The sequence below is a fragment of the Bos mutus genome, chromosome 10 (assembly GCF_027580195.1).
Source record: "Bos mutus isolate GX-2022 chromosome 10, NWIPB_WYAK_1.1, whole genome shotgun sequence".
In the NCBI taxonomy this organism is placed as follows: Eukaryota; Metazoa; Chordata; class Mammalia; order Artiodactyla; family Bovidae; genus Bos; species Bos mutus.
In genome coordinates, this window is record NC_091626.1 from 7,174,365 (window position 1) to 7,188,366 (window position 14,002).

The window sequence follows — 14,002 nt, forward strand, 5'->3', positions numbered from 1 at the left end:
GAGTTTCCACACGTTTGAGAAGGAACCAGCTGGCCACCCTGATCTTCGCAGACTTAAAAACGCTTAGTGTCACTATGCCACCTTTTCTCCAACAAAATCATCTCTTGTATCTCCACTTGGGTTGTTTTATTTGACCAGCCATCTGGTCAACCCATACATTCCACGTTTGACAAGCACATGAGGTCACCAGTATAGAAGAGTCCCACATGCCTCCAAATCTTTTCACTCCGAGACACACAGAAAAACAGCTCCAGGTGACTGCATTAAAAAAAAAAAAAAAACTAAAAACCAAACTTTAAAAACTGCCACATGCAGTTTAATTTCCTTAAAAGCTTAGCCGGAAAAGGTTTTTGTGGTGTCGACCCCAGCTGGGCTGGGCCATAGTTCTGTACTTGGGGGAGGGGAGAGGGCCGAAGGTGAGCCCAGGATGGTGTTTTGAGTGGTTGCTCGGGGAGTGTTTATCTTTTCCCTCCAACAGACACACACTCTCAGTTTCTGGTCATGAAAGGGGAACCCTGTATTTTATAGAAAAGGAGTCACAGAAACAACGTTTGCAGCGAAAAAAAAAAAAAAGTCAAGGCGCAATCTCCCCAGAGGAAAAGGAACCACGCTGTTTGTCCCTCTGTAACTGAGCAACACCCCGGACGGCTGGGGCTGGCTGTATCTTCTGCGGTTTTTCTTGCTCTTTTCCGCGGAGGTTCACTTCCACCCTCTTAACGCTCCACAAGTGAAAAAGCAGGCGGGGCGGCCGCGGGCCCCAGCTGCAGGGGATCCCCGCCCAGGAGCAGCGTAGCCCCCTCCTCCAAGCCCGGGGGCCGGACGGGGGCGGGTCCAGGCGCCCGGGCGCTGCGCCCCGCGGGCGGTAGAGGTCGCTGCGCGGCGGCGCGCGCTCCCAGCGCGGTGGATAACGGGGTCGGGCTGGAGGGAGAAAGGAAACCTGCCCGGGAGGCGGCGGCGGCGGCCCAGAGCGAGCGAGGGAAGAGAGTTCACTTTTGCCCGGGTGTCAGCGCGCGGCGGCGGCTGCGGGCGCTGACGAGGGCGCACCGAGCCAGCCGGGCGCCTATCTCGGGCGGCCAGGCGGGCACAGCGAGAAGCCGGATACGAGCGCGCCGGCGGGGCGCGGAGCGGCGAGCCTGGCCAGCGAGGGGAGCCGCGGGGGGCGCGCCCCGGGCGGGCCCCCAGAGTCTCGCAGGATGCCCCACGAGGACCAGCCGTCCCTGCAGAGACCTCGCTATGGCTGTAAGTCCTCTGGGCGCGCGGGGATCCGCTGACTTTGGGGGCTTTCTCCCCGAAGGAAGGCTTGGAGAAGCCGGGGGAGCCGAGTGCGCGCCGCAGAGGAACAGGGGGGCAGCGGCTGGGTGGCTGGCAAAGTTGGGAGTTGGAGTTGCAAAGGCTAGTGAGCGGCGTCCTCCGGCTCTCCCCACAGTCATAATACCCAGCTGGCACCCCAGTCCCTCCCCCCTGCACACTCCACCGTGGCGCGAGGCAGAACTGGGTCTGCTCCCTGAAACACACCGAGTTGGGGGTTTAGGGGTATCAGGTGAGGATCCCGCGGAGCTCCCAGCCATTGCTGGCTCGGGCCAGGGGGTGGCGTTAGGGACCCGATTCTTCCAACTCAGAAGGGGAGGAAAGTTTGCTTGTTGTGGCTACAGGTGGGCTCCGTTAGTAGTGTGCCCGCGCATCCTGCTAGTGGCAGCGTCAGCGTTCCTGGAAGGCCTGGCATCTCCTTCTACGGCGGCCCCCTAGAGCTTCACCTGGGCCGCCGGAGCTGGGAGTCCTTTCCTGCTGCAGCTTAAAGCTGCACCTCCGGTCCAGTTCCTCCCACCCCGCCTTCCGTCCCCCGCCTCCCCTGGGCCCTGCGGGGACTGTGCGGCGCGCGGGAGGATTGCAGCGCCGACAGGACGCGGCGCTGGGCTCCCTGGGATCCGGTTGGAGCCGCGTGACTTGAATGAGACCCTGTCGATTACCCCGCCAGGGGCTACCGTCAGAAGGACGTTGCTTTGGCTGATCGTTCAGTGGATAGAGCCAGATTAGATCCAACCACGTGGCTTCATGTGCAGAGTTCAGAGTCTTTACCAAACATGTGCCAGGAAGTATTTCCTTTAAAACAAACAGAAAGTTGGCGCGTTCCCTCTTTCTCAACAAGGTTGGTGAACCCATGGTCGCGGATCACAGGTTAATCTTTTGCCCGGGCTGGCCTTGGTGGCAGGGGTAGCAGGTTTGGGTTAAGGTGGTGATTCCTGCTGCAAGGTTACCTTTTGTGGTTCTGACTTGTCGTGAGGGCCACAGGCTTGCCTCATAAAAAGGGAGTAGTCGGCCTGCTTACCCTGGCTTCTCTCCTCTGGGGCCTTGGAAGGGAACATCAGAGATGAGTTTTCCCAGGTGACCTTTCCTGTGTCAGCCAGTGAGGAGTCAGCTGCGGCCTCTGGCCTCTAGGGAGATGCATTTAACACTTAACCCCAGGCCTGCCCTCTGCAGCCTGAGTTTGCACTTTGCTAAACCACTCAGAGGGCAGAGTTCCTTGAGCTGGGATGTGTTCATCCAGAGGATGTCAGCCATTCATCAGATTGGTGAAAGTCCTGGATACATCAAGCTCCCAGAGTGTCTGGCAGCTTCATTGTGTCAAATTATAAGATGATCACAATGTGTGGAAACTAGGCAAGTATGCATTGAAAAAGGGGTTTTGATGTCATATCTTAAACCATGATCTGTTCGGTGTTGTGCCTTGCTAGTTGAGTGTGCTGGGCAAACGTACAAGAACGCAGTGCGTTAATGCTGCATTTCCACCCATTTCCCTACATGAGCATCTGTGATGACACTTGGTTTTCATTCAATGCACCTGCGGTTTTAGAGTGCTCCGAGACTTGGCTGTCAAGTAGGTTGAGATCCTGTAAGTGTGAAGAGCATTCTGTGTAGCCACTTGCTTTGGAAATCCTGGTCTAACTTTACTTAGAAGCTTGATGTAATGAGTGGTGTACCATCTATTTGGAATCCCCCCCCCGGAAGGCATTCTTTGGTCACATGACATAGTAAAAAATGGAAAGTAGTTGCCAATTTCCAGACTTTATGACCGCCCTGAACTCTTAAGGCTTTAACACAATAGCCTATTATGTCCTTAAAATGAACACTTCTATGAGTTTGATACCAGATTCATAAATGGTGTATGTTCATGAATTCTTTTTATTGCATTAAATATCATTATTTTGTTTAAAAGGTACAACATCAGCTGAATGAAACCTCAGATCAACAGCTACACTTAGAGATCTCCTGAACTAAACGGCACTGTTTGAGTTGAGTGTCTTGTTAGAGGAGGTCACTTGCTGTTACCACCATTTTCCTGCAAGTAGGTCTAGAGCTGAAGGTGGTATGTGTATAATGTGTCTGCCTGCTCAGTCGTGCCCTACTCTTTGCGACCCCGTGGGCTGTAACCTGCCAGGCTCCTCTATCCATGGGATTCTCCAGGCAAGAATACTGGAGGGGGTTGCCATTTCCTCCTCCAGGGGATCTTCCTGACCCAGGGATCAAAGCCGAGTCTTTTGTGTCTCCAGCATTGGCAGGCAGATTCTTTACCACGGTGCCACTGGGGAAGATTTGTATCATACACATCGTATATTTCAGACGTTCTCTTTCATGGAGAAGTTAGAAAAGCAAACAGGCTTTTCTATTTTGTGTGAGGACAAATACCACTTAGAGACCACAGCCTGAATGCTTTTGACACGCAAGGTGTAACTCACAGGGAGCTTACTGTGTTGCTATGTTCCTTCATTCAGGATAGTCCGTGTACTTACTCCAACGATACTAGTGCTGGTCAGATACTATTTGGGGCTATACTTTTGGGTTTTCCCCTCATCAGATGCAGACTGAAGGAAGTAATTGTTCAAACTGGGGGATGGGCGATCACAAAGCAGTGAAATAGTTTTCCTAGTGGACAGATGGAAAAACGACTTCACAAATATATGTATGTATATATTTTTATTAAATACAGTTAATTTATAATACGTTAATTTCTGCTGTACAGCAAAGTGATTTAGTTATATATATACATTCTTTTACCCACTCCAGTGTTCTTGCCTGGAGAATCCCAGAGACGGGAAGCCTGGTGGGCTGCTGTCTATGGGGTCGCACAGAGTCGGACACGACTGAAGCGACTTAGCAGCGGCATACATTCTTTTTTGTGTTCCTTTTCATCATGGCTTATCACAGGATATTGAATATAGTTCCCTGTGCTTTACAGCCTTGTTGTTTATCCATATATATATAATAATTTGCATCTGCTAATCCTAAACTCTCACTCCATCCCTCCCCCACCCTCCCTTCCCCTTGGCAACCACAAGTCTGTTCTGTCTGTCCTCACAAATATTTTTAGTCATAGCATCATTTATATAAAATGATGCAAGATCTAAATTCTTATATGTGTGAGGACATTCATAGTTTATTTTAAAAATGATGTCTAGTGGAATACACCTTAGTGTTAATAGATACTACCTAATCAACTATCCACGCAAAAGGGGACGGCATAATGTATTAGAATATACGGTTTCTGGCTTTCTGGGCCTTCTGTCAACACAGGACTGAAAATAGTGCTTTGGGCTTTTCACAGAAAGAACAGAGGAGAATACAGGATTGTATTTGCTGTGTTGTATTATACGGCAGTGCTTTTTCTTGTTTGTGGGTTTGGTGAGTTATGGGTTCAATGAAACCTCGAACTATACCAAGCCGGGTTCATCCCCAACATTTAAAGATAAGCAGACTCCCTATTGGGATATATATATTCTCAATATATACATCCTATATATATTGTAGTAATTTAAATTCCAGTGCTGCATATTCCTAGTAAAACATATTTGAGACTGGTCTTTAAAAACAGCTCTTTGGTAGTTTGAATTAAGCTGTTATATTTGTTTTAGATCTGGGCTGATGTTCTGCCATTTCTCCTCCCCTTGAATTGACATTTATTTCAGTAATTGTTGTACAAAGTAAATTAACTCAGTTCAGGGCTGTTATGATGTCTCTCTTCTCTACCAGGCTGAGGGTCTGTGAAATACCACATCGTGTGTTGTTCTTGAGGGATTTCTCAATGAGTTCTTCTTCAAGGTTCCCTTCTCAGATTTCTGACATGAGAGATTGCTAAAGTGTTCCTGATTTGCACATTGGCGCACTGAATTAAAACTAAATAGGCTTCTATTTGATCCTTGCTTCTTCCACATTGGCCACTTCCTTTGGCAACCTATGAAGTTATTTTTTGAGATGTTGTTTAGTCGCTAAGTCATGTCCAGCTCTTTTGCAACCCCTTGGATGTAGCCCACCAGGCTCCTCTGTCCATGGGATTTCCCAGGCAGGAATACTGAAGTGGGCTGCCATTTCCTTCTCCAGGGAATCTTCTTGACTCAGGGATAGAAGCTGAGTCTCCTACATTGGCAGGAGGATTCTTTACCACTGAACTACCAGGGAAGCCCTTTAAGACATTACTACAGAACTAAACTGGAGTATTAGCTCCCTAACACAATTCTGTAGAGGTGATGTGGAAACGAGAAGGGCGAAGCCGCTGTACTAATTCAGACGTGAGTAGAACATTACAACCAGAGAGTCTTTCTACAGTCAAAACTAAATTTAAGTGGAACTTATGCTTAGATAATGATTTGCAGATAACTTTCATGCTCTTGTAACAAACTATGATGTATTTGCTGGACACGCTGCCACCATGATCTGTCAAAAGTTTTCTTCCAGTTATTTGACAGTTTAAAAGACCAGCCATAGCAGAGAGGGGTCTTGTGACTAAGATGATTTTGCTCATCACTGATGATCCAGTCAAAGTTTAAGTGCCTTGTGTGGGTCAGTAATCAATGTATCTGTGCCAGGAACTGTGGTTTTCTACCCTCTGCAAAATCATGAGAAATGTTGTAAATGATCAGTGTTTCACTCTTTGCTTCTCTTAAAGAAGTGTAACATAAGCCCAGCATGGGTGTGTTTGTGTGTGTGTTGCAGGAGAAGGTTCTGGCTGGTACTTTTAGTGTCTGATGCTCTTGTCTGCATGATGAGATTTCCAGATCACCTGGTGACTGGTGTGTTTCGGTGGTCGGCACTACTAAGCTTCTTATTGCTTTCCCAGTACTAGAAAATTAAGTTCTGAACTATTAATCTCAGGTGTATAAAACAGGATTGAATACACCTGTGTTTAAGGAGTTCCCTGGTGGCTCACATGGTAAAGCGTCTGTCTATAATGCGGGAGACCCAGCTTCGATCCCTGGGTCGGGAAGATCCCCTGGAGAAGGAAATGGCAATCCACTCCAGTACCATTGCCTGGAAAATCCCATGGACAGAGGGGCCTGGTAGGCTACAGTCCATGGGGTCTCAAAGAGTCGGACAGGATGGAGCGACTTCACTTTCACTTTTGGGCAGCTTGGTTCTAACAGTCTGTCTGTGTTTTTCTTCGAAGATGGAGGAGGGGTGTGCGCACTGTTGCCCTGAGATGCAGTCTGTAATAGACAAAAAAATGAAGTTCCTCCTACATGCACTAATGTGGTTAAGCTTTTCAGAAGGTGCTTTCAGGTCACCAGCTAAAGTGTTCTTTTAGTATGCTTTTAACTTTAATCACATATGTCCTCAGCCCCAGTGACTTGTTTGGGAGCATTTAAGCTCGTAATACCCAGTTTGTTGGAGAACTTAGCGTTGTTTCAGGCGTTAGCGAACCCCTTTTTTCTCAAAGGAACCATTAGTTTGCTTTTGCCCCTCACCTTCCCACGGTATAAGCTTTTCAACAGCTCATTTTCTTTACAAGGCTAGTGTACAAGCAAATCTAGTGCCTACCAAGTCTACATGGCAACCAAAGACAAACAAAGGCTATTCGACTTCTGATCTGAGTCGGGTAAGCCCTACAGGGTAGGCACGCCAGCACCTGGTGTGGAGTTGAAGTTGGTGGAGTTACCAAGTGCTTGTGTGCTTCGTGTGCCATTGTTACCATTCCTTGTTATTACCTCTGAGAGGACCAGTGGTTTTCCCTAAGCCGAAGCCCATGACACTGTCTCAAAACCGCACAGCTATCCGTGACAGGGGGTAGGGGTGCGGGGGTTGGAAGCTGATGCTTCCAGACCCGTCCGTCTTTCTCACCAGCTGCTGCCAATTTGCCTTCTCTGACTCGTCCAAGGACGTGTCCTTCCTTCTTTCTGTCTGTTTCAGGTGTTTGTCCTGATTTTATCAAACTGCAGAAACCTGTGACCATTTGGATAGTGTGCTCTTTTAAAAGTACTCTTTTTAAAAGGTGGGCAGGATTCTCTCAAGTTTATTTTACTCTTTAACTGCCCTCCCCCCACCCCCCCAAGGAAAAGCATCAAAGAATACATGGGCTTTTTATAGAGTATATCCTGGCTTCATCCAACCAATTTATGTATATGTAGAGACATGCCATCTCATCGTGAGGCACTGAAATGAAAGAAAGGCTTTTCCGTAATATAATGGTATGCTCCAGTGATTCCCAATAGGATAATTTGTAAAACACTTTATTACATGTTCTGTGTTAGTCGCTCAGTCGTGTCCGACTCTTCGCAACCCCATGGACTGTGGCCTGCCAGGCTACTGGCCATGCGTTAAAGTCTAGGGTTGATGAGAAATCAGACAGAGGTTTGTAGTGGGTTCACTAACCAGTGAGCTAGTGCTGTTTCACTTTACCATTCCATTCTGTTTTTCTCCCTTAAAAGGCAGAACAATGTCAGTGAAGTGGCACAAGGTTTGGTATTGAGTAGATGTGAGTTTAAATCCTGACTTGGCCCTTAACTGCCTGAATAGCCTTGGGGTTTTCTCCTATACCTTGAAGGATGATGTTTTGCATTCCTGTGACAGTGGCCAATGTTCCTGGCAGTACAGTTCAGTTCAGTCGCTCAGTCGTGTCTGACTCTTTGCAACCCCATGGACTGCAGCATGTCAGGCTTCCTTGCCCATCACCAACTCCCAAAGCTTGCTCAAACTCATGTCCATTGAGTCGGTGATGCCATCCAACCATCTCATCCCCTGTCGTCCCCTTCTCCTCCCACCTTCAGTCTTTCCCAGCATCAGGGTCTTTTCCAGTGAGTCCGCTCTTCGCATCAGGTGGCCAAAGTACTGGAGTTTCAGCATCAGTCCTTCCAGTGAATATTCAGGACTGATCTCCTTTAGGATGGACTGGTTGGATCTCCTTGCAGTCCAAGGGACTCGCAAGAGTGTGCAGTCTGGCACATAGTGCTGAACACACAGTGGTGATTTCAATAATCGAGTATCTGACACGCACAACACCCTGGGGATGAAGGAAAATGGTTACAGCCTTACACTTTATAAGACAGTCTGGAAGTTGAAGAGTAATGCCTCTACTTTTATTGGTGTGCTTCCAAGTTCCGTGGAAGCGAAGACACAAGTGACGGATTTGGATGGGGAAATGGGGTGCCTCGTGAAGGGTGTGACCACAGCCTTGAGGGAGGTCAGGAAGGAAAATGGAAAGGCATTCCAGTGGGCCTGTTGCGTGGCTGTTTGGTGGGGTTGATGTTTAGGTGGTGTGGGTAGGTCCTGTGGAGGGAGGGGTAGCCAGAGGGGAACTTATCATGGAAGCCTTTATTTGTAGGCAACAAAAGACAGTGCTGTCTTGAGGAGAGCAGCTTAATCTAGTCTCTCCCTGAAGAATCTTTTTGTTCTTTGAGAGTTTCCATTAGGTTTTATGGGCAGGTGACCTGGTGAAGTGGGGGATGGTGTGAATGTGGGTGTGGTTGGAACGCACAGGGCCTGGAGCAGCAAGAGGGTGGGGGAAGTTTGGGTGTGTGTGTGTTTGCGTATGTGTTGGGGGGGTGCCCTATCTCTCGTTGCTCAGAGGCTCCTTTATCGCGCTCCTGTTTATACCGGTCAGGTTTGTCTTATAGTTTCACTTAGGATACGATGGACGTAAATCCTGATGACGGCTCTGGAACGGGTGGCATCCAGCGAACCCAAAGAGAGGTAGATCTGGAGCCTCGCTGGTGCCCAGGAGATTCCAGCCAGGTAGACAGCTAACTCTAAGCCATTTCAGAAGGCAGATTCTCTGAATTCTCTGAAAACAGGTGTTGTTTTTTAAAGAGAATGTAGTTATAGCCAGGCAAGGACCTTGACAACCAGACTATCTAGGGGGTAGGGCTTCTTCCACCTCTCCCCAATTTATACAACTCATCCTCCCATGACTTAACGATAATTTTTCTTATCAAATTTCACTGGAGATTTAGGGCATCCACAAGATGAACATCTCAGTTTGAAAGTGGCAAATACCGTGTTTCCAGTTCATGAGCAGGCCCTCCCGTTTGACACCGCTCTCCCTGGACTCTCGCTTAGTTTTACAGTCATGGGTTGTGTGTGGCCCTTCTTTCCAAGGTGCCCAAAGGCACTGACAGCTATTTCTGCGGTCAGTGCAGTGGTTTTCCTGATGTGGCTGCAGAGCATCCCCTGAGAACCTGAGGGAAAGGTGAAGTCCCTTCCCCACCCAGACCTTCTAAGTTGTTTTCCAGAAGCCCTCCAGGCACTCCTGATGTAACTCCTGATGCACTGGTGCTCCAGTGCAAGGGTGAAAAAGCATTCCTAATACACAGATTACCCTTTCCACAGGGCTGGCAGGTTTTTGTCAAGTAAGTAAAAACACATGAGCACGTTACTGAATGCTTTGTTTACAGTATTCCTTGTGTGTTTGATTTTGAGCACACACAAGCACCGCATACAAACCCTGGCATTGATTTCTGTCCAGGTTTGTGTTTACTGTATAGGATCTGTTTCAGTGTGGCTTTAAGGTTGCTTTTCTCCCTTCTGGGAAACAAATGTGATTTAGATGATAAAGTCCCAAATCTCCACTGACTAGGGATTAAGTGACGTCAACTCCCCAGAGATGCCTAAGGGTAGGTGGTGCTCTCTGGAGCCGTGGGGAAGGCTGAGTGAGCTGGATAACCTGTTTGTGTAATAAGGAAGGTCTCAGCCCTGGCCATTCTGGACTGCAGTCCTTGTAGGTGTGGGTGGGGCTGGACAGTAAGGGTTGGAAGATGTCGTCTTCTTCTTTTTTCCCCCCGCTCCAGGACAACTTAAAAGTGTTTTTCATTCATTCCCAACTTTGAGATCAGTTGAGTATGTTAGCAGAGATACTGTTTGATAGGAATTAGTGCATTCAGACCATGCCCCCATTACAGGAAACTATTGGTCTGGGTTTTTTTTGCTCTTGATTAAACATAGGACAGTCCTCTGATTTTTTGCTTAGGATCCCCAAAGAGGACGACTTTTAATTGTTCGTCTTTTCCTGTTCCTCCTGAATCTCTAAAGAAAGACGTTTTTATGTCTTTTTTTTTTTTTTTGCAAATTAAGGTATATTTGTTGTTGCTCAGTCACTAAGTCGTGTCTGACTCTCTGTGACCTCATGGGCTGCAGCATGTCAGGCTCCTCTGCCCTCTGCTATCTCCCCAAGGTTGTTCAATTTCATGCCCATTGAGTCGGTGGTGCTGTCCCACCATCTCATCCTCTGCTGCCCCCTGCCCCTTTTGCCTTCAACCTTTTTAAGGTAGAATAGTTCCCAATAATTTAACTTCACTTCTCTTATTTTATTGCCTGATTGTGAACTCAGTCTTACGTAATGTTAAGGCAATTCCTTAGTCATCTTCTTATAAATGGACTTGATTTGCATGTTATTGAAGCAGCAGATCTTTGAAATACTTAAGTAATGCTTAGGTTTAGTACCTAACTGGTAACCTGGAATCCTGGTACCTAGGAAGACACTCAGACTATGTTTGCTGTTATTACAGGTTTTGCTTTAAAGTGTCAGCATTGCATTGCTGGTCTGAATGAGGAACTTGTTTCTATTATCTTTAGTTAAATTAAAGGTAATCTCAAGAATTTGACTGCCAGGCAAGTATTTAATGTTGAGTTTAGACTTGCCTTCACCCTCTGTGGAACCTAGGCAAGCTACTTTAATTTCTCTGTGCCTCCGTTTCCTGTCCTGTAAAGTGCCGATGGGAAAGTGCGTGCTCAGAGGGTTAAATGATTTAATGCTCTTTCAGAATGTGTCTCCATGGCATCAGCACTTGAATGTCAGGGGAGGGGTATCGCCCTCATCTCTGCTGCCTCTTGCCTGCCTTCCCACCTCATTGCCCTCATCTCAAGTTAACAGAAAATGGATTTAAAATCTTGGCTCCACACACATTTTTAAAAATTTACATATAATTAATGCTATAAACATCCTGTGCTTTCTTGAATGTATAAACTCACGGGAAATAGTTATCTCTGTGGAGGCGGAGTTGGTCTGTCAATTTGGGGACCAAATTCTTCTTCGTGTATACTAAAAACAAGCAAAAGCAAACCTAACATACTCTATTGTTGAATGTTACCAAATAAGGTTGGATGCTGGGTTGGATTTTTGCACTGCATTTTTTTGTCATCTTAAAAGTGATTGTGGAATTGTCACTAGCATACCGGAGTGAGGGATTGTTGCTCTGCAGTTACTCGGCATCCTGCTATCCCCTTCAGGGTTATGTTGATCGTTGCTGTGGGTTGGAGAGCCCAAGCGTTCGTGACAGTATTGAGATAGGAAGGAACTGCTTGAAATAGTGTTAATCTTTATGCCTAATTCACATTGTGGAATCTGACTTCAATGAGAGGGTCCTCCAACCTTCTGGTCTACCTAGTGCTGTGGGGATTTAGAAGAGGGGTTGAGGAAGAGGAGGAGGAAGTATGCTGGTTCATTAGACATCCCTTAGGCCTTACTGCCTCTAGAAGGGTAATGAAGCTTTAGATTCATGGGCCTAAAGTTGAGGTGAAGCTCAGCCTATGGGCATAACTGGGATGCTGGAGGCCTTTTATGTAGAAAATCTTGGCTGCTTCTTGTGTGGCCCCACAGTCAGATTACTCGTTCATTCTGCCTTCCCTGCTTTCTTCTACCAGTTTTTGTGTTTTTTCCCCCATACCAATGTTTCCTATTGACCCTTCTGTATTAGAATTAGCCAGACTTGACTGCTTCCTCCCTGGGTCCTTGGTATGTCCATCACTTCCACATTCTTTGCCTCGGCCCGGGGCTGGCCAGGCAGGCTTCACAAGGTTGGGGTAATAAGTCAGTCACATCATCAGTGTCATGGAATATGAATTCTCCTTTCACCCACTCCCTAAACTCTGCTCCCCTCCCCATATCAAATCCAAAGCCTTGCTCATACTGAACTCTTAGAAAGTTTTTCTGAGAAATGATCATTACACAGCCGATACCAGTAGGCTCTTGGTTTTGTTCTGTATCTACTAATGAGTTTTATTTTCCAAAGGAGAAAATATTTAAAGAGAATGTATAAAGAGACAGTCACCTGTCCACAAGAACCAGGGACATAAGAACCCTTTCCTTGCTTTGGCATTGCTTCTGGGGACAGTTTCAGAGTTCTCCTCCGTTCTGCAATAGAATATATGGTGTTGTCAGTCTGAATCGGCCTGCAGTTGGGAGGATTGTGCTTATGTGTTATCCTTCAAAGTAGGCTCCGATTGTGACTCTTCACATTTGACTAGTGACCTTTGAGAAAGAAATGGAGCTTATAGTGTGCTTCTCTGTAGTAGTTTTGAAATCTCTGCAAATGTGCACCTTTGATCTGTTGAGTAGGACAAACAAGACCCAGCAACCAAACAGGAAGACGGACTTAACCTGTGTACTCGTGAATACCTCTGGAAGGTTATGCAAACATGTTTTTAGAGGTTGCCTTTGGGGAGAGAAACTGAGGGCAAGGGTGAAAATGAGAATGGCCACCCACTCCAGTACTCTTGCCTGGAGAATTCCGTATGGACAGAGGAGCCTGGTGGGCTACAGTCCATGGGGTCGCAAAGAGTCAGACACAACCGAGCGGCTAACACTTCACTATGGGAAGAGTGGAAGGCAGGGCCGCTGGGATCATTTGGGACGGAGGAAATCTCCCAGGGCCGCTCAGTATCAACAGTGGGGCACCCTCTTAGGTTAACTGCACATGCTGTATCACATCTCAGTTGAGAGCTCATCTAATTCCTAGTTGTCAACCTCACTGCCCATTATAATCTCTAGGGGAGCTTCACAAAGAAAACACTCTTTCTCTGAATCCTGTGCCCTAGATATTCTGTTTGTTTTGGGGTAGAGCAGTGGCATAGATATTTTTATTTAAAAAATCTTTGAACCCTCAAAACCACAAAGAACAATGTTTTGAAAGTCCATCTCTTTCCCGTGGCTTCACCAGCTATCCACGTCTTGCCGCACTATTGCATCTGCAGTCTGACAGCATAGCCCTAAATACCTCACCCCATCACAGGCCAACAACAAGAATATTCTCTTCCACAGCCCCCTCCTCAGTACCACCAGTACCATGCCTTCAAGTCCACCATCCACTTTTAAATTCTACATGAAGATTTTCCTCAACTGAACTTAATAGCCTTTTTTGGGGGGGTGGGTGGGGTGGGGAGGATCCAGGGTCTGGTCAAGTTTCTCGTGTTTGTTTCCTTTGGCTGTGATCCCCGCACCCTGTCTGTCCTCCAGCCTTGCCCATGCTGGCACTGTGCTTCCGTTCCCTATCAGTTCAGTGACGTTGAATCCCCTAAGAAGCACAGGCGCATTTCCTGGCATGAATGCCTCCTGAGTATCAGTGTTGCCCCCCAGTACATCAGAGGCCCACTGTGTCCACCCTCTTACTCCTGGTGATGAACAGATATTTTGAAAGATCTCCACAGGAGGTTTCAGGGTGCAACCAAGATTTGAAATTCATTTAATTAATACCCCTTTCTGTGTCTGTGCATTTGCCATAAAATACACTAAAGTTTACTATTTTTAAGTGTAAATTCAGTGGTATTAAGTGTATTCACATTTTTGAGTAACCATCACCAAAACTTTGTCATCTTCTCAAGCCGACACTCTGTCCCCATTAAACAGTAACTCCCTCATCCCGCCTCCTCCCGCTGCCTGGAGCTCCTCTCTCTCTCTCTCTGGTTTTGACTACCCTGGATACTCCATATAAGTGGAATCATACAGTCTGTTTCCTTTTGCAGCTGG

The 14,002-nt window shown here is 47.1% G+C and overlaps 1 protein-coding gene across 1 annotated transcript in view; it reads left to right on the forward strand.

The window, feature by feature from the left end:
• Nucleotides 1–894: 894 nt before the first annotated feature.
• The window catches only part of IQGAP2 (IQ motif containing GTPase activating protein 2), a 307,540-nt gene continuing 294,432 nt past the window's right edge, over nt 895–14,002 (forward strand). Inside the window, exon 1 of the mRNA XM_070377236.1 lies at nt 895–1,239. Coding sequence (XP_070233337.1) covers nt 1,194–1,239 — 46 coding nt within the window. The 5' untranslated portion in view covers nt 895–1,193. The remainder of the gene's footprint in view (nt 1,240–14,002) is intronic.